This window comes from Hemitrygon akajei, chromosome 6 (assembly GCF_048418815.1).
Source record: "Hemitrygon akajei chromosome 6, sHemAka1.3, whole genome shotgun sequence".
Classification (NCBI taxonomy): domain Eukaryota; kingdom Metazoa; phylum Chordata; class Chondrichthyes; order Myliobatiformes; family Dasyatidae; genus Hemitrygon; species Hemitrygon akajei.
This window is the reverse complement of record NC_133129.1, coordinates 38,058,727-38,078,841: the sequence shown is the minus strand read 5'-3', so window position 1 is coordinate 38,078,841 and position 20,115 is coordinate 38,058,727. Positions and strand designations below refer to the sequence as shown.

At 39.6% G+C, this 20,115-nt stretch overlaps 1 protein-coding gene across 2 annotated transcripts in view; it reads left to right on the top strand.

Moving 5' to 3' along the window:
* Nucleotides 1-20,115, top strand: part of sorbs2b (sorbin and SH3 domain containing 2b) — a 452,225-nt gene that overhangs the window by 340,923 nt on the left and 91,187 nt on the right. For both annotated transcript variants that reach the window (XM_073048156.1, XM_073048157.1), the window contains 2 exons: nt 982-1,168; nt 6,081-6,195. In XM_073048156.1, the coding sequence (XP_072904257.1) occupies nt 982-1,168; nt 6,081-6,195 (302 nt within the window). The remainder of the gene's footprint in view (nt 1-981; nt 1,169-6,080; nt 6,196-20,115) is intronic.

Genomic DNA, 20,115 nt, shown 5'->3' with positions numbered 1-20,115 from the left:
GCTTGCCCTCCTCTCAATGTTACCGTCAGGAAGGAAGCAGAGCTTGAAGGCATACACAGCAATTCAGGAACAGCTTCTTCCCATCTGCCATCCAACTGCTAAATGGACACTACCTCACTTGATTACCTCACTCATGAACACTACCTCACTTTTTAATATTATTTCTGTTTCTGCACTATTTTCAATTTAACTATTTAATATACACATATACTTACTGTAATTGATTTATTTATTCTTTTTTCTATATATCATGTATTGTATTCTACTGCTGCCACTAAGTTAACAAATTTCACGACATTATGCCAGTGAAATTAAACCTGATTCTGATTTTGTGTGTGTGTGTGTGTGTGTGTGTGTGTGTGTGTGTGTGTGTGTGTGTGTGTGTGTGTGTGTGTGTGTGTGTGTGTGTGTGTGTGTGTGTGTGTGTGTGTGTGTGTGTGTGTGTGTGTGTGTGTGTGTGTGTGTGTGTGTGTGTGTGTGTGTGTGTGTGTGTATATAAAATGAGTAGTGCAAAAAGAGAACAAAGCTAGTGAGGTGATGTTCACGGGTTGGTTCATTGGCCATTCAAAAATCTGATGGCGAAGGGAAAGAAGATATTCCTAAGGTTGGTGAAACTGGCAGAGTTGAATGTGCATGCATTACTGCACTGTGCCTTTACCATGTATAGCAGAAGGCTGATTTCTGTCATTGCTTATTACATTGCTGTAAGTTGTAATAGTCCTTCATCATCCTTCTCTTCCACAGTAACAACTTCAGAAGTACAAGGACCCCCCATTTAATGACATTATTCCATTGGTTTAGTGAATTCAGACTAGAAACAGCCAGAAATTTTTTGACCAATATCTTTGGAGGTGTATCAGGATACAAATTGTTTTTTTAGTCTGCGTGCCCATTTGTAGATTATTTACAAAACTTATTCTGGATAGACATATTATTATCTGCTGAAGATGAAAATAATCTTCTTTCATTGTTTTACACCAGATCATTACAGCTCATTCACCTCTGTTCAGGCGCATCCTCCTCCCAAGACACATACTTACAGACCTTTAACAAAGAGCATCTCTGACAATGGTGTCGAATTCTACAAGGAGTCTGCTCCTTTACCGCCACCTCCACCTGTTCCCCCACCTTCACAACCAAGATCTCGAGAAGCAGGTTTCGCTGAAAAGTATGTATTTAAAAAGCAGTCGTACATTCCAAATTATTTGAAGAATGATAGATAAATTATGCAAGAGATCATTGACTTGAAAAATTAATTAAGAAGTTTGTTATTTGCTGCAATAGTTTTCTGATGTCATTTACCAGTATCAAGTTTCCAATATTTAAGTTACCATAATCTGGTTGAAATTTATAATGAGTTCATTCAGTGGAGTGGAGTGGAACAGAGTCATGATGGAACAAATCTGTTACAAGAATGTGAGCATCTTCTGTAGATTTTCCTTGCTCTTTAACTGGGGCGGGAGTGAAATTTGAGCACATGCATCCAGAGAGAAAAACGCATTGAAGCTTCTTTGGGTGGTTGCTTCAGTTTCTAGAAGCACAAGAAGTTCCCCATCTGTCAGGAATGATGAGCTTCCTTGACACATGTATGTTGAGAGCAGCAGTGTAGGATAGGGTAGGTGAGTGAACTGGTGGGAGTGCAAATCCCTAATTGAATAGCAGGAGACTGCTGGCATTTCTATTTGATCAGAGTAGTGAAGACCAAGGACTGAAATGGATTATGGAAAAGACTCCTGCTCTTTCTAGTCCAGTGAGAGCTGGCGAGAGAGTGCCCCCTGACCCCCCCAAGTTCATGATCAAATAATCAACTCTTAACAGAACTGTATTTGCCCTTTTAGCTTGATTTCTGCCTTTGACATTGAAGCTACTGGCATAGATTACTCCTTCTGTATTGTAGCTGTCAGAAATATGGTGGGTGGAGAAATGATTCCTCATTTAACCTCTTGTCCACCCCTTAAAGAGGATTAGCTGAGATCAAGGCTTGAAACTTAACTTATGTTGTCGCTTACAAAAACTGTTTTCTGGTGGTCTCCTGTATTGGCATCACACCAAAGTTGTAACAACTTCAATTGCTCCATCTGACCATACTGGTGACACTGGAAAGTGCTATATTCCCAGATCCCTCTCATGTGAAAGGCACGTAATCAAACATTTAGAACTTTACCTCTCACTGGCTCTCAAAATACAGAATGCAGAAGAATTAAAGATTCAAGTTTTTTTTATCAGGTATATATTGAAATATGGTGATAGTTAAATGCATAATTGTGTTAACAATCAACACAAAGAGGGGTGTGCTGCAGGCAGCCTGCAAGTGTCACCATGCATTCCAGCACCAGCACAGCATATCAGCAGTTCAAGCAGCATCTGTGGGGGCAGAAGTTCTAGCCAACATTTCAGGTCAAGATCCTGCATCGAGACTGAGGGGGAAGAACAAAGATTGTCAGTATATGGCAGCAGTGCCTGATGGGTGAGAAGGAGGCTGGTAAGTAATATTGAAACCCAATGTGAAAAGGTATGCAAAGGGAGAATTTAAAAAAGCTCAATCTAAAGGTGAGTATGTGAGGAGAAAAATAGAGTGTGTGGGTTATCTGAAATTGTAAAATTCACATCATATCGTTAGATTGTATGATACCCAAGCGGGATAGCAGATGTTCCAATTTGCATTGGTATGGGAGTGGGAAGAAGAATTAAAATGATATGCAGTTGGACCTTCAACATGGCTTTTGCAGACAGAATGCAGGCGATCTGCGAAGTGGTTAACTTGCCTATGCTTTGATTAACCAACATAGAAGAAGCCATATTGTGAGCATTGAATGCAGTAGGCCAAGTTGGAAGAGGTGCAAGTGAACATCAGTTTCAATTAAAAGGGTTCTTTAGTTCACTGGTAAGGTGAAGGGGATGAGTGTTACACCTCCTGTGATTGTAAGGGATGGGTGGGGAGGTTTGAGTAGACCAGGGAGTTCAAAAGAGAATGGTCCCTGCAGAAAGGAGGGAAGAGAAGGGAGAGGAAAGAGACTTGTGGGATCGTATTGGAGCAGGTGGAAATGGTCAAGGATGATATGTTTGTTGCAGAGGCTGGTGGGTGAAATCTGAGGATCAGGGAAAGGTGACATTCTACCTCTCTTCTGTCTATAAGGAATGGAGGAGGTGTTGGTGAGGGCTTATGTGGTGTCAACTAATAGGTTCTTGGTTGGCTTATCATTAGTTGTCAATATTGATGGACCCCTCACATAAATTTCCTTCAGTTCCCACATGTCTGCTCTCACCCCTTCTCCACAGGCATCTTCAATGTGATCCCACCATGACACATGTTTTCACTACCTGTTTCAGCTTTCTCTAGAGAACAGATGGGGAAGGGATAATGGAACTAGGTAAGGAAGGCAATGGGTTAAGGGATGATCTCCTCAGTAACTTTCAATTCTGTGGACCATGGGTGTTCAGTCCCTATACACTTCTGTCCCCCTTAAGTAAAGCTTCAAAGCCCTAGTCTTCTTTCCTGATGATCCCTCCCAATGGCCACCCTCCTCCATCTGGCAGAACTGGTCCTCACCCTGAACAATTTTACCTTCAGCTTCACCCACTTTCTCTAAACTCGAGGGGTAGTCATGGACACTCGCATGGGCCCAAGCTATGTCTGCCTCTTCAGCTATATAGAAAAGTCTATATTCGAAGCCTTTCCTGGATATACCACCCAACTCTTCCACTGATGACTGCTTTGGCACGCTTCGTGCACCCAAGCTGAGCTTGTCAGTTTTATCAACTTTGTCTCTAACTTCCACCTTGGTCCATTTCTGACACCTCCCTCGCCTTTCTTGATCCTTCTATCTCCATCAACCGACATCTTTTATAAACCTACTGATTTCCATGGTTATCTTGACTATATCTCTTCTTACCCTATCTCCTGTAAAAAAATGCTATTCCCTTTTCTTAGTTTCTTTGCCTCCTCCACATCTGTTCCCAGGATGCAACTTTCCATTCCTTCTTTAAAGAACAGGATTTCTCTCCCTCTAATATTGATGCTGCCCTCTCCTGCATCTTCTCAATTTCTCGTAATCTGCACTCACCCTATCTTCCCGCTGCCATAATAATGATGAGCCCATCTTGTACTTCCCTATCACCCCACCAGCCTCACCGTCTAACACATTGTCCTCCATAATTTCTACCATCTCCAAACGGACCGTACCACTAAACATATCTTTACCTCCTCCCTTCCCCCTTCGCTTTCCACAGGGATCGTTCTCTCTGTGATTCCCTTGTTCATTCATCCCTCCTGGCACTTATCCCTGCAGAATGGCCTAAGTGCTACACCTGCCCTTACACCTCCTCCCTCACTTAAATTCAGGGCCCCAAACAGTTGTTCCAGGTGAGGCAAAAGGTCACCTGCGAACCTATTGGGGTCATCTTTTGCATCTGGCACTCCCAATGTGGCCTCCCATCATAAACGAGGGGACCACTTCATTGAGCACTTCTGCATCATCCCAGTGGCCAAACATTTTAATTCTGCTTCCCAATCCTGTTCCGATGTGTTAATCCATGGCCTCCTTTTGTGCCAAGATGAGGCCATCCTCGGGGTGGAGGAGCAACACCTTATATTCCACCTGGGTTCCCTCCAACCTGATGGCATGAATATCAGTTTCTCCTTCTGGTGAACAAAGTTTCTCCCCCCACCCAGTTCCCCACTGTGACCTTTCACTTCTTCCCACCTGCCTATTATTTTCTCCTGGATCCTTTCCTCCTTCCCGTTCCTGTATTGTCCACTCTCCCCTCCTATCTTGTATTGTCCAGCCCTTGACTATTCCCACCCACCTGTCTTCACCTATCACCTTCCAGCTCACCTGTTTACCTCCCCCCTCCCCAATTTTTTATTCTGGTGTCTTTCCCCTTCTTTCTTAGTCCTGAAGAAGGGTCTTGGCCCAAAGTGTTGACTGTTGATTCTTTCCCATGGATACAGCCTGACCTGCTGAGTTCCTCTAGTGTTCTGTGTGTTCTGTGTAGCAAAAGAATAGCAAGTGCAAGGGTATTCTTCGTGACTCTCTGGTCCACCCATTCCTTCCCTGTTCAGTACGATCATAGTGCGTGTAACACTTGCGCCTTCACCTTCTCTCTCATCAATCAGGGACCTATATAATCCTTCTAGATGAAGCAAAGGTACATCTGAAGCTCTTCTAACCTGATCATTTGGTGCTCACAATGTGGCCTCCTCTGCATTGGAGAAGCCAAGCATTAACAAGGTGACTGTTTTGCAGAGTGCTTATGCTCTGTCCAAATATCCATCTCAAATTTCCAGTTGCATGTCATTTTAACTCTACTATCCACTTGCACACAAACCCATCCACTTGCCAACTCACCGGGCTCTGTCTGTCTCTGTCTCTCTCTCTCTCTCTGTCTCCCTGTATGCCTGTCTCTCACTTTCTCTCTCTGTCTCTGTTTCTCTCTCTCTCTCCCCTCTCTCTCTCCCCCCATCCTCCCACACGCTATCAATCAATGAATATTTTGTGTGACTCAATACCGCATTTACATTTGATTGTTTTTTTTTCATTTTAGCTCCATTTAGGGATATTGCTATAGCCCTTGACCAGTCAGGATCTAACCATGACATCACACCAGCATTATGATGCTGTCAAGATGTCAGCAAAATATCTTCACATTTCAAATTTCTCTGAAATCATTTAATTTCATTGCAGGTTACGATGTACTTCCTCCATAATTATTACTGATTAACTTCTTCAGTCATGTTATTTAATGAAATGCACCTTTTCCTGCCATGATTTGGTTAGGTTCTTATTTTCTCTCATGTATGCATTCATGGAACACTAACTTAACGCCAGAGTCTTTTTTATCTGCCACTGGGATATTGGCATTTGTGGACTTAATCTCAGCCAGAAGGTGTTCTAACTATATTAGCAATATATTATTCCTACTTCAACCATGTGAGTACTTTGCATGTCTGTAAGAACTTAATGTATTGAGTACTTGTTAAGGTCTGGGAGACTCAGACCCTTTCCCATGCAGGTTAGTTGTGAATAATGTTACCAGTAATAAAGTGCATATAAAATTATGGATTTTTCCTTAATTTGTAGGAATGATTGGGATCCTCCTGATAGGAAAGTTGATACACGCAAATACCGTGCTGAGCCTAGAAGCATTTTTGAATATGAACCTGGAAAGTCATCTATCCTGGAGCATGAGCGGCCGGTAAGATCCTTGTTTCAGAACAAATTTCTCTTGTTCCATAGTACAGGTATTTTTGCTGCAATGAAGCAAACTGTTGAATGGTAAACTGTTTGAAGATTTTTTTTTACATACAAAAATTACATAGCACAAGTCTGGGGAGGTGGACAGGGAGGAAGTCCCTCTCTCAAAAACCAAACCACCCTTCCATTTGATCGTGGGATATTACTGAATTGAAAAGGGCTTTCTGGCCGGTTCATTCCAGATACATTCCACTCTCTGTGTTTAAAAACAATTGCCTCACACCTCCTCTCACCTTAAAACTATGCACACTAGTACTTGACATTTCCACTCTGGGAAAATGACTCTCTCCTATCTATGATTCAGATAATTTTATTAATTTCTATCAAGTGACCCCTCAGCCTATAATACTCCAAAGAAAGCATTCCAAGTTTATTCAATCTCTCCTTGTAGTTAATACCCTCTAATCCAGAGAAAATGTTTGTGAATGTCTTCTACATCCTCTCCAAATTTGCCTACACCTGCACACAATACTCCAGATGTGACCTAACCAACTGTTTTATAACTACAACATGACTCCCCAATGTTTATATTCAGTATCCCAATCACTGAAGACAAGCATGCCGTTTGCCTTCTTTACCTATCCACATGTTGGCACTTTCAGGGAACTATGCACTCCTAATCCAAGATTTCTATGTGCATCAATGTTCCCGAGAGTCCTGCCGTGTACTATGTATTTCTCTTTTGCATTTGACCACCCAAAATGCAGCATCTCACACTTTTCTGGATTCAACTCAACCGCTATTTTGTCTGTCCAAATTTTCCACTAATCCAACTGCTACCATCCAGGAAGCAGTACTGCAGTATAATAGCCAGAACCAACAGGCTCCGGGACCGCTTCTTCCACCAGGCCATCAGACTGATGAACTCACACTGATCTGAGTGTACGCTATATTACATTGACTATTCTATTTATTATAAATTACTATCATTGCACATTTAGACGGAGATGTAACGTAAAGATTTTTACTCCTCATGTATGTGAAGGACGTAAGAAATAAAGTCAATTCAATTCAACTAGTCTTCTGACAACCTTCCATATGATCCATAATTTTACCAATTATGCCTTCTGCAAACGTACTAATCAGGCCACCTAATTTTTTAATCCAAATCATTACAAACACCAGAGGACATTGATTCCTTTATCACTATGAGGATACTTACTATATAACCCTGTCATAGTGATTGCCCCTTTCTCATTCTTGAGTTCTATTCATATGACCACTGGATTAGCCCTCCAAGACACACTCCCCTAGTGTAGAGATGACATGGTTCCTTATCTGTGATGCAAATCCCTCACCTCTTTTACCTTCCTTGTCATGTCATGTATTCCAGAAATAATTAGGGAGAATTAAAATCTGGTCTCTTGCATTGCTTACTGCTTTCTGTAAATGAATGCAGAAAATTGCCACTCATTTACATATACATGTCAGTGAAACAATATGCCCATCGAAGCTGCAAGCAATAAATATGACTTGTGAAGGGCCAAAGTTGTGCACAATGAGAATATATGTGAGACCATATGCTGCAGCATTGGGTGATAAGTATTTGAACAGATATCAGACATTCAGCATGGGAGTACTAATTTAGAATGATACCTAGCAAAAGTAGCCATGGTGAGATAATAGATGTGGTTGACCATACAATGCTTTGGAGGACTATTATGAGCACTGATCCTCTAAGCTGTGCACGTGATCTTTGTTGCCACATAACTATTCATTCTAAATGTTCATAGTATGCATATTTTAAAAAATCTCATTTAAGGTACTGCCCAGTTTTCTGTGTTGTATACTAAATCTGATTTCAAACCGGGTTTAATGATATAACCATAGTGTTTTCCACTGTAGATACAGTGACTGAGTTTTCCAGATGCCTAAAGGATCATACCTTCTGCACTTTATTTGATATCAAAATCTGTATAAAAAGAGTCTATTTCAGATACAGCTGCAGGAGGAAGAGGAGTTCTAGGTGGTAACACACAAACTGCTGGAGGAACTCAGCTGGTCAGGCAGCATCTATAGAAAGGTATTAAATAGTCAACATTTTGGGCCAAGACCCTTTATCAGGATAGTTGTGTGGTAGAGTTTTCAGAAGGCCAAATGGTGTGAGCTGAAGTTGCTGCAGCAAACATCAGTTATAGGAGCTGTGGTGCAGTTATATAATAATACATTTCATTATGTAAGTAATCCAGTTCATTATTATTAGGACATTCCCATTTCTTGCAGGATATATAGTGATAAAAGACACATTACCATTACCAGACTGATTGGGCTGCTTTGTCCTGTAACTAAAGTATTGTGGTCCTTAGTTTTGCAGGTATAAGCTGAAATATAGGATTAGTGAACAAGCTTGAACTATAGATGTACTTTTTAATGTCGTAATTTTCTTCTCAACCTAGTTGTCAGGTTTTTTTTAATTTAATTAAGTCCTGTGAGATTCAATATATCATTTTCAGTTTACTGAAGAATATTTTCTTCAGTTTGTTACTTCAGAATTAGAATAACATTCTGCAGTGAAAAAGGCTCTGAAGTCAGAATAAGACTGAATTGGGGATTTCAGAGATCTTAATTATTCCTCACAGTACCAGTGTCTTTCTTATCAATTCTGAATCTTTACCCTATCTGTCCAGAATTTAACTGAATATGAGAGCTTTTGTGCCTACTACTGCTGTGAAACCAAAGCTTCTGCCCTTTTCCATTGTGATTCATGCTGATTTTTTTCTGTATAATGGCCATTCTGTGATTCCACATCTGTGCAGCTCATAAACCTGACATACATTTGGGCTCTGAAGATGGCTAAATTATATAATGGGAGACATGGAGCAGAATTAGGCCATTCAACCCATTGAGTGCACTCCGCCATTTCATTATGGCTGATCCTGGATCTCATTCAGCCCCATACACCTGCCCTCTCATCATATCCCTTGAGATGACTTGACCAATCAGGAATCTATCAACTTCCACTTTGAATATGCCCATGGATTTGGCCTCCACCACAGTCTGGCAGAGCATTCCATAGATTCAACACTCTTTGGCTAAAAAAAAGTCCTTGATACTTCTGTTCTAAAAGGTCACCACTCAATTTTGAGGCTGTACCCTCTGGTGTTGGATACCTCTACCATAGAAAACATATCCTCTCCATATCCACCTTACTTAGTCCTTTCAACATTTGGTAGGTTTCAATTAGATCCCCATGCAAGCAGGAATAGATCGGAATGGGGGTAAGGGGGGGGGGGGGCAGATCAATGGAACAATACCTTATGGCCCACCTAGGTAGCCTCCTACCTGCCGGCATGAACATCCAACTCACAGACCTCCATTGATACCCCCGCCCCCCCCTTACCCCCATCCCTATCTATTATTTTAGTCTGGTTCTCTTTCTCTTTCCCCCCTCACTATAATCTCCCCCCAGCCCTACCTTTCTTTCTCTTTTATTTCTCATAATTCTCCAACTTGCCCCTAGCCCATTTCCCTCCAGCCTATCACTTCCCAGCTCTCTACTTCATCCCTCCCCCCACTTCTTATCCCCCCCCCCCCCGACCATCCCATGTTACTTCACTCCTGATGAAGGGTTTCGACCCAAAACGTCGTCACTACCTCCTCCCATAGATGCTGTCTGGCCTGCTGAGTTCTGCCAGCATTTTGTGTTTTTATTTTATTATTTTTTTTAAGGCGGTGCAAAATTGGGTTGTACGTGGCATGTACAAGTATGACGGTGTAGCACTGATCTAACATGGTGAGTGATTCTTTGCAGTGTAACACACTTAAGGAGCATCTTGGTCCAGTATTTTTACATAATTTATGGTATGATGAACCAGTGCTAATTGATGCATTTAATCTACCAAAACCTTTTTATTAAAAATTCCTATTAAAACATACCTACAAAATGAACTGTGGTACTAAACCATTGCCCTGGAGCAAGAGTTGCGCTTTGCTTTTCCATCTCAAATACTTTGCACATTTCCTTGTCAGGGTTAAAATTAAAAGCAGTTTTGAAAGATGTTTGAAACAGAAACTGGTAGTTAGTAATTGCATTATTATCATTTTCTTCCTTCACAGTTATTAAGATGCAGGTAGAAAATAAGATTTCAAAATGGCGCCAAAACCAAATAACATTTGAGAAAATAGCTTATCATTATTTTCGAAATAATGACTTGAGAAGTCTTTATCAGCATGATCCTCCAGAACAGAATTGCTGTGTTGTTGCTTAGCTGTATATCTGGGGAAATGAGGGAGAGCAGCAGGCCACAGTCGCCTTTATACAGGGGTCTGTGGGAGGAGCCACAGGGGTAGTCAGCAGGGTCTTGGGAGGAGCCACAGGAGCAGTCAGACAGGTATATCTAGTTCACCACAATATGTATCATGTGTGCTATCTATAAAGCATGAAATATTATATTTATTTTAAAATTGTATACATGTCGGATGTATCATCAACAAAGAACGAATGTTGGATATGTCATGAGAATGAAAATGAGTGAAATCAGGTTGATCGGTTAGTTAACCATTAACAGTCTTGTTGGAGTAACACAGCTGGTTGACCAGCAGTTATGGGGAGGAAGGAGGAATTCACAATGTTTTGGGTCAAAACCCTGCATCACGATTATCCTGGTACAAAATGTGAACAGTTTCTCTTCTCCCACAGATGCTGTTTGACCTGTGGACTTTGTCCAGCAGATTATTAGCTCTCTAGATTTCAGCATCTGTAGTCTCTTGTGTCTCCATGATTAATTTGCTAAATGCACCATCTACGTGAATCACAGCATAAAACTATTTATAGAAGGGCTCTGGTATGATTGAGAATTTCATTTTAATAACCATCACACCATAAGATTATCATGTTTGTTCATCAGATGTGATGCTTATCTGGCACTGACGTGTGAACAACAGCAGGAGGGTGCTGCAGTGCATGTTGTACATGCTGCTTAATAACCTGATATTATAGCAAAATTACTGAGGAATTGATGCACTTTCTGCACTTTCTTCCTAAAACAGAATAAGGCATCTAACCTTAATTTAAACAAGCACCAATACGTCTATGTGCAACATCAAAGCTGCAAAAAATCATAAATTTCTGAACCATCCAAGGGAGCTTGCAGAGATTATATCACACAAACGTAGGTAATGAGAAAACCTGAGGCAGAATAATGGAGCACAGACGCAGATTTTTCTTTTTACCAGTGCTCTTTTTTTTAGGAGATGGCAGTTCCCACTGCATAACCTCTGCAATGGCACAGTTACGCATTCTGCCTAACACATTCTCTTTGGTTTCTCATGTTTCAATAAGATGACAATGGCAAATATGACAGTTATCATTATTTTGCTGATTCTTTTTCTCCTCTGGTTTTTATCCTTTTTGAAAGTTATTAGTCTCTAGAAAGTAAATTGCAACTATCCAAGCACATAGAAAAGTGCCAACTGCACAATTGGATTTATTTACATTTGAATCTTAGAAATTGAAGGAAGAGAGTACGTTTGAGACAGAGAAATGCAGTGATTCCAGATGTCCCTGCTGTTAAGATCACAACTTCTGCAATGGTGCAATGTTACCCAATCTTCTTTGTTCTTCATATTTCAATAAGATTGTCTCTCATTTTTTCAACTTCAGTGAATTGAAATCCAAATCTGGTTGACCTTGTCGGACAATCCCTCCATACTTTAGTCATCCTATTGAACTTCCTTAGAACTATCTCCATTGGAAATAATGTATTTCCTTCAATATGTAGGTCAAAATTGTTGATGATTCGATGTAGTCTCAGTGTTTTTCACAAATGTGGAGAAGCTTCCCAGTTTTTTTTATACACCTACTGCCCTGAAATAAAGTTCAGTATCCAACTGGTCTTCTCTGTCACTTACTGCACGTGATTCATGTGTTTCATGTACAAATCCCTCTCAATTCCAGACTCTCAGATCCTTTTGTACTGCGGATTTCAATAATTTGTTCACATTTTATACAATATCCTTCACTTCCAAAATGAACAGTTTCTAAAGTCAAACAAAACACTGGCCAAAAGACTGATGATCGACATCAATACTTACTAATGTTATAATTTACTAGATTTCTCAGACAAAATATTTCCGATATTATGCTGCAATTTCTAAGCTGTTTTACTTGTTCATGGTGGTGACTTCCAGTAACTAATCTATTACCAAAGTCAAGCTATTTGGTCTTTAGCTTTCTACTCTTCTCTTTTTGCCTATTTTAAATATTGATATTATATGACACTCTTTTCAGTCCATGGGAAGGATGCAAGATGACAGCCAGTTATTATGTATGGAAGCAAATGGCTCTCAGAGCACAGCTCACATTTCTTTGAACACAGTAGCTGAATGCCTTCAGGGAAAGCAGTCTGATCCATTGTCTGCATCTGCTTTGATGCATTCAATAGTAACAACAGAGTTGTATTATTAGTAATCTAGCATTACTTCATTAGGGAGGACATGCAACAAGTAGCTATGTAAAGCTCTGAATACTCAGCAAGTCCAAAAAACACAAAATCAATGAAAGACCACACCCAACAGGACAGATAAGTACCCAATGTTCAAAAGACAATGAATTGTGCAAATACAAAAGAGAAAATAAATAAATTGATAGATAAGCAATAAATATTGAGAACATGAGATGAAGAATCCTTGACCGTGATTCCATAGGTTGTGGGAACAACTCAGTAATGGGGTGAGTGAAGTTATTCCCTCTGGTTCAAGAGACTGATGGTTGAGGAGTAACAACTGTTCCTAGTGGTATGGATCCTGAGGCTCCTGTACCATCTTCCTGATGGCAGCAGCAAGAAGCGAGCATGACGTGTGGTAGGAGTCCTTAATGCTGAATGCTACTTTCCTGCTCAATGGTGTTGCCAGTTTTTTTTCCTGCTACTCTCAGTTGCATTTGCTATCTTGGCTGTAAGTTACCTGTTTTAAAATTTTTGGTCTGATTTCATCTGGACAGGGTCAGTTAGTTCATTTGATTTGGATTTGCTATATCACCAGTTAATTCTAAACAAATATTTGTATCCATATTGTCTTAAAGTGAATCCAATATTGTATGGATGTATTGTATGCCAGTGGGTCATGCTTGAGCATTCTCTGGTTTTGCAGATGAGTGCTTCTTAAAAATCTTAAATGATTTAGGTAAATCAATTCAATTGAACAATAACTATTCACCAAAATTAAGTTCAAAACAAAAACATAATTTAGAAATGGAAAGTAGAACTGGAAATTGCCAGGTCAAAGTCATGTAGAGTAACACATACAAAATACCGGAGGAACTCAGCAGGTCAGGCAGCATTTATGGAAAGGAGTGAAACCCTTCATCAGGATTGGTGAGGAAAGGGAATGCACAAGTACTTCTCTGCATAGGTGCAATGAAAAACTGCAGCAGCAGCATCATTAGTACATAGCATTAGAAACTCATCATTCACAAGAAAAAAACATGAATTAAGTATAAATTATACAAGAAACTACACAATTGGAACAAAAAAGATGAAATCCATTGTAGTGCTAAATGATCAAAGTGCTCATGGTGTTGTTTTATGAAGTGGTGATCAGAGTTGTACAGGTTGATTGAAGAACCAGATAATTGAAGGGCTTTGACCATGTGTGCATCAATTGAAATCATCTGCTATAAATTTACAATAGAGAATTAATACACACCTTTAACTGTATAGTTACAACGATTGCTGATCTTGAGGGAAATCATGAAACAGCCATGTCAACAAAATAAGGCAGAAAGTTAAGCAAATAATTTAGATGCACAAGTAGGCAAGGCCTGGAAGAATACATGGTCCTAATGTAGGCACATAGGATTAGTGCAGGTGGGTAAAAAAGTCAGCATGGACATGGAGGGACAAGGATCTTGTTTCTGTGCTGTACAATTCTGTGACTCAATAAGCATTTAAACAGAAGGATTTATTGGTTAGATAATTTCTTCGATAATCAGCTTGGAATGAGCACAAGCTGAGCAGAGAGACTAAAATTCAGTTGTTTGTGGATTTACTTGATTTGTGGTTTCCATTATCATAGAAGAGTGCATCTCCATCTCAGCAAGTAAATCTACGGGCCATTTTCTAGAAATAATGTCCATCTGTATTTCAGAGGAGAATGAAACTGTGTATATTACTCACAATTCATTCATTCCTCTGGAAAAATTAGCAATGAAATTATCGATGATTTCTCTAATGCAGATGAAAAGCACTTACCACCCACATCAACAACCTTAAAAATGATCGAGTCTTTGGCAACTGCGAAGAATTGCCTCTAAATATACTCGTGCAAAAATGTAGTATGTTGTGAGTTGCTGTGAGCAACTTGTATCTAAAGTATTCTCTGTGTGATTGCTCTTCAAGAGCAGTAATTGTTGCAGTCAGTCTGTGGTGATCCCTGAGTTTGGGATGGTAACACTATTGAAACCTAAATGGTGCACCAATGAATGAACTTACTACTAGTAGCAGTTATCTGAAATAGGCTGATGTTTCTTATTCTCCTTTTAAATGCTCGGTCATGGATGCATGTTACCTGCATAAGGTATGCTTAATATCTTTTGAATGCCAATGCAGACGTGAAGATGTTTGCAAAAGGCTGCTTCTCTTTCTTTTAACACTCTACAAAGAAATGGAAAATCGGTGTCACACCTGTAACTATCAGTGAAGAGGAATTCAATAAAAAAAATGGAAGAGTACATTTGTACAATGGATCCAGAAAATAACCTGCTCCAAGATAAGATGAAGCAATTGTAAAGAAGAATGCCCTCATATCTCTCAATAAAGGGCTGAATGCTTATACTTTAGAGTTGGATATTGTTATCCATACATCATTGGAATAAGGAGGATTGCCTGGATGTTTTGATCACCAATGATTTATTGCAAGGTGATTTCTATGTATAGAAGTCAGTGTTCTATAGTCAGTGTGAAGTCCTTGATAAGTCCTTGTTATAGTGTGGGCCAGTCCTAGATTACTAAGGATTACATGCTAATCTAAACCCCTCTCATTTGGAAGCATAAACATTATCAAATTAGAGATCTTTGTTGGTATCCTCCACAGATGTGCTGTTGCGTTACACTCTCTGTGCAATATCCCATAATGCATTGATATTCTTCATACCAAAAGTCTGAGAGCTAGTATTTCTGACTTGAATTGTGAGCACTCCTTAATATATTGTTTCACTGGTTTATGTAAATATGGGAATATTATGCCCAGTTATTACCAATAAATGGTTTTAAGATGCAAACTGCATGGAATTCAGCTGCTTTAATTGTTTTGTCTGCTTCATAGACTGAAGGAAATGAGGAACTTAAATGGATTTTTTTGCATCTGTATTTTAGACAGATACAGTGTCAATAGAAGTGAGCCAAGTATCAGTGATGTCATGGACTGTATGCAGAGTACAGAGGAAGAGGTGTTTGCTGTCTTGAGGAAAATTAAAGTGGATAGTCCCCAGGGCCTGACAAGGTGTTCCATGGAAATTACAGAGGCCCCAGTAGAGATATTTAAAACATCCGTCGCTGGGTTGAGGTGCTGGAGGATTGGAGGATAACTCTGCGTTGTGCCGTTGTTTAAAAAAAGGTTCTAAAAATAAGCCAGGAAATGAAAGGCTGGTGAGCTTGACATCAGTAGTGGGAAAATTATTGGAAGGTTTTCTAAGGGACCGGATATATGAGTATTTGGATAGATAAGGACTGATTGTGCATGGTAGGTTATGTGTAACTAATCTCCTAGTTTTTCAAGGAAGTTACCAGGAAAGTTCATGAAAGCAAGGCAGTGGATATTATCTACATGGACTTTAGCAAAGCCTTTGACAAGGTCCCACGTGGCAGATTGATCAAGAAGGTTCAGTCATTTGAAATTCAATACAAGGTAGTGAATTGAACATTGGCTTTGCAGGATGTGGTAGTATGTGCTTGTGTCTCTGACTGGAAGCCTGTGACTAGTGGAGCACTGCAGAGAACAGTATTGGATCCATTATTGTTTGTTATCCCTTTCAGTGATCTGGATGATAATGTGGCAAACTGGATCAACAAATTAGCAGATGACAACTGGATAGCAAGGAAGATTATCAAAACTTATGGTGGGATCCAGACCAGCTGGAAATATGGGCTGAAGAATAGCAGATGGAATTTAATGCAGACAAGTGTGAGATGTTGCACTTTGGGAGGACAACCAGGTTAGGTCTTGCGTGGTGAGCACTGAAGACTGAGATAGAACAGAGGGATCTGGGAGTAAAGATGCATAATTCCTTGAAAGAGGTGTCATAGGTAGGTAGCATCATAAAGAAAGCTTTTGGAACACTGGCCTTCATAAATCAACGTATTGAGTACAGGATATTATGTTGGGATGTTATGTTCAAAATGTACAGTACATATAAGAAGTTTTGAAAATGTTCATGTTTTATTGTTTCGCAACATTAAATCACAGTGGATTTAATTTGGCTTTTGACACTGATCAACAGAAAAAGATTCTTGTGTCAAAGTGAAAACAGGTTTTTACAAACTGATCTAAATTAATTACAACTATAAAACACAAAATAATTGATTGCAAGTCAGTAGATATACCTTTGGCAGCAATTACAGCTTTAAGTCTGTATGGATTGGTCTCTATCAGCTTTGCACATCCGGACACTGCAATTTATCCCCATTCTTTATAAAACTGCTCAGGCTCTGTCAGATTGCCTGGGGATCATGAGTAAACAGCTGTTTTCAAGTCCTACCACAAATTCTCAATTGGATTGAGGTCTGGACTCTGACTTGGCCACTTCAGGACATTAACTTTGTTTTTAAACCATTCCTGTGTAACTTTGGCTTTATGCTTGGGGCCATTGTCTTGCTGGAAAACAAATCTTTTCCCAAGTTGCAGTTCTCTTGCAAACTGCAGCAGGCTTTCCTCTAGGATTTCCCTGTATTTACTACATTCATTTATCCTCTACCTTCACAATCCTTCCAGGACCTGCTGCAGTGAAGCATCCCACAGCATGACGAAGCCACCTCCATGCCTCATGGTAGGGAAGGTGTATTTTTGATGATGTGTTTTGTTTGGCTTACACCGAACATAGCCTTTAGTCTAATGGCCAAATAGCTTAATTTTGGTTTCATCAGACCATAGAACCTTCTTCCAGCTGACTTCAAAGTTTCCCACAAGCCTTCTGGCAAACTCTAGCTGAGATTTCATGTAAGTTTTTTTTTCCAACAGTGGCTTTCTCTTTGCCACTCTCCATAAAGCTGTGACTGGTGAAGCACCTGGGCAACAGTTGTTTTATACGCAGGCTCTCCTATCTCAGCCGCTGAAGCTTGTAACTCCTCCAGAGTTGGCATAGGTCTCTTGGTGGCCTCCCTCACTAGTCCCCTTCTTTCACGGTCACTCAGGTTTTGAGGATGGCCTGCTCTAGGCAGATTTAGAGGTGTGCCATATTCTTTCCGTTTCTTGGACTGTGCTCCAAGGGATATACAGTGACTTGTAAATTTTCTTGTATCCATCTCTTGACTTGTGCTCTTCAATAACCTTTTTGCGGAGTTGCTTGGAGTGTTCTTTTGTCTTCATGATATCGTTTTTGCCAGGGTACTGACTCACCAGCAGTTGGACCTTCCAGATACAGGTGTATTTTTAGTACTATCAATTGAAACACCTTGCCTACACACAGTGATCTCCATTTAACTAATTATGTGACTTCTAAAACCAATTGACTGCACCAGTGATTATTTGGTATGTCATATTAAAGGTGGGGGGGGGGTGAATATTTCATGCAATCAATTATTTTTCTGTTATATATTTGTAATTAATTTAGATCACTTTGTCAAAATCTATTTTCACTTTGACACAAGAGTCTTTTTCTGTTGATCAGTGTCAAAAAAGCCAAATAAAATCTCCTGTGATTGAATGTTGTAAAACAATAAAATGTGAAAACTTCCGGGGGGTGGGGGATGGTGTTGAATACTTTTTATAGGCACTGTATAAGATGTTTGTGGGCCTAATTTGGAGTATTGTTTGTAGTTTTGCTCACCTAGCTACAGGAAAGCTGTAAATAAGATTGAAAGAGTGCAGAGAAAATTTACAAGGATGATGCTAGGACTTAATGACCTGAGTTAGAGAGAAAGGTTGAATAGGTTAGGACTTATTCCCCAGAATGCAGACAATTGAGGGGAGATTTGATAGAGGTATTCAAAATTATGAGGGGTGCAGATAGGGTAAATGCAAGCAGGCTTTTTTCACTGAGGTTGGGTGAAACTAAAACTGGGGGTCATGGTTTAAGGGTGTAAGGTGAAATATTTAAGTGACCACGAGGGGGAAACTTCTTCACCCAGAGAGTGGTGAGAGTGTGGAACAAGCTGCCAGCACAAGTGGTGGATGTTGTTTGATTTCAACATTTAAGAGAAGTTTGGGTAGAGACATGGATGCGACAGGTATGAAGGGCTATTGTCTGGGTGCAGGTTAAAGGGACTTGACTAATTAATAATTTGGTATGGACGAGATGGGCCAAAGGGTTTGTTTCTATGCTATAGTGTTTTATGACTCTGTTCTGGACAGTTTGACTGCATGTACACAGAAATGTATGCATACATATCACCATTTTGCCCTGTGTCAGAACTTACATTTCCTAATAGATAATCACAGCTCTAATCAACAAAGGTAATTGATTTAAAAAGAATATGAGCTGAATATATTCCATCTTTCTGCATAACAGATTTAATTGTCCAATGCCTTTGTTTAACACAATGGAAATAATTCTTATCTGAAGCTCATCAGTGACACTCGGGATTTCAATGCCAATCATTATTTTGTCAGTATTATTTTATTCATCTGATATCTTGCAATTTTACAATGCTTCTCAGACTATTACTTCTGTCTCCAACTATCATTTTGTGGAAAATCTCTGAGCACTGCACTGCAAATTTCTACTTCTTTTTGAGCTGCCACATTGTAATGATTGATGCTGTAACACAAGTGGGTGTTAGTGATTCTCTGCTGACAGATCTTCTTACCCTTCAGCAAACACAGAAGAAAGCACAAACAAAAGTTCTGCACCGTAATGAAGGAATAAATCCTTGTGCACAGAGCTGTTATAACATTCAAAGATTTGATCTTCATTTTGACACTCTATTGGAGGCTCAGTTTTTTCTATTTATATGCATTAACAGTCAGTTGCTTTCTCTCCCGGGATATTTGTACGATTTAAAATTCATTGTTTTATGTTACTTTTGATTTATTTTAGAGGATTGTTCATGACTATATCACCCAAAGGAATAAACTTGTCTTGGTTGTATATATGACAGATTTATTAAGTAAGTTGCAATCTGTGCAAAGAAGCAATATTAACAAAGACATTAGTCAGAGTGTGCTCCTTGAAATACCTCTAAGTGACTTCAGTCTCTTTTCCTCCCATCATGACCTGTTCACTGCAGGCGCCTTTCCTCCTTGTTTGAACTTTCTCTCACCTCCATACTTCATACACTTTTGCTTTTTGATCTTACATTACCAATTTCCTGAGTTACTTTACTCTTGTCCTTGGGAAATATATTTTATGTTTTATTCATTACTAGCACTTTTTCTTCTATTGCAGATTGAGCTGCTCCTTATCATTATCTTTTTCACTTACTTTTCTTGCAGCCTGAGGTACTCCTTGAATGGGTCCACCACACTAATTGTCCAGATTCTGTCACAAAAATCACTTGCTTCAGTGATGTGGTCTTTAGAATATTCTCTTCTTCTTTCTCTCAATCTCTTAATGAGTGTTTTACCTTTCTTGTTTCAAGTACCATGCTTTGTCAGCATATTCCTCATAGATTTAATACGTTTGTTCTGTTTCAGGCAATTTGTACATTACTGTACTAACATAACACCATGATCACACAGTCTAAGTTAGTGCCCAAGCTTTCCATACTCT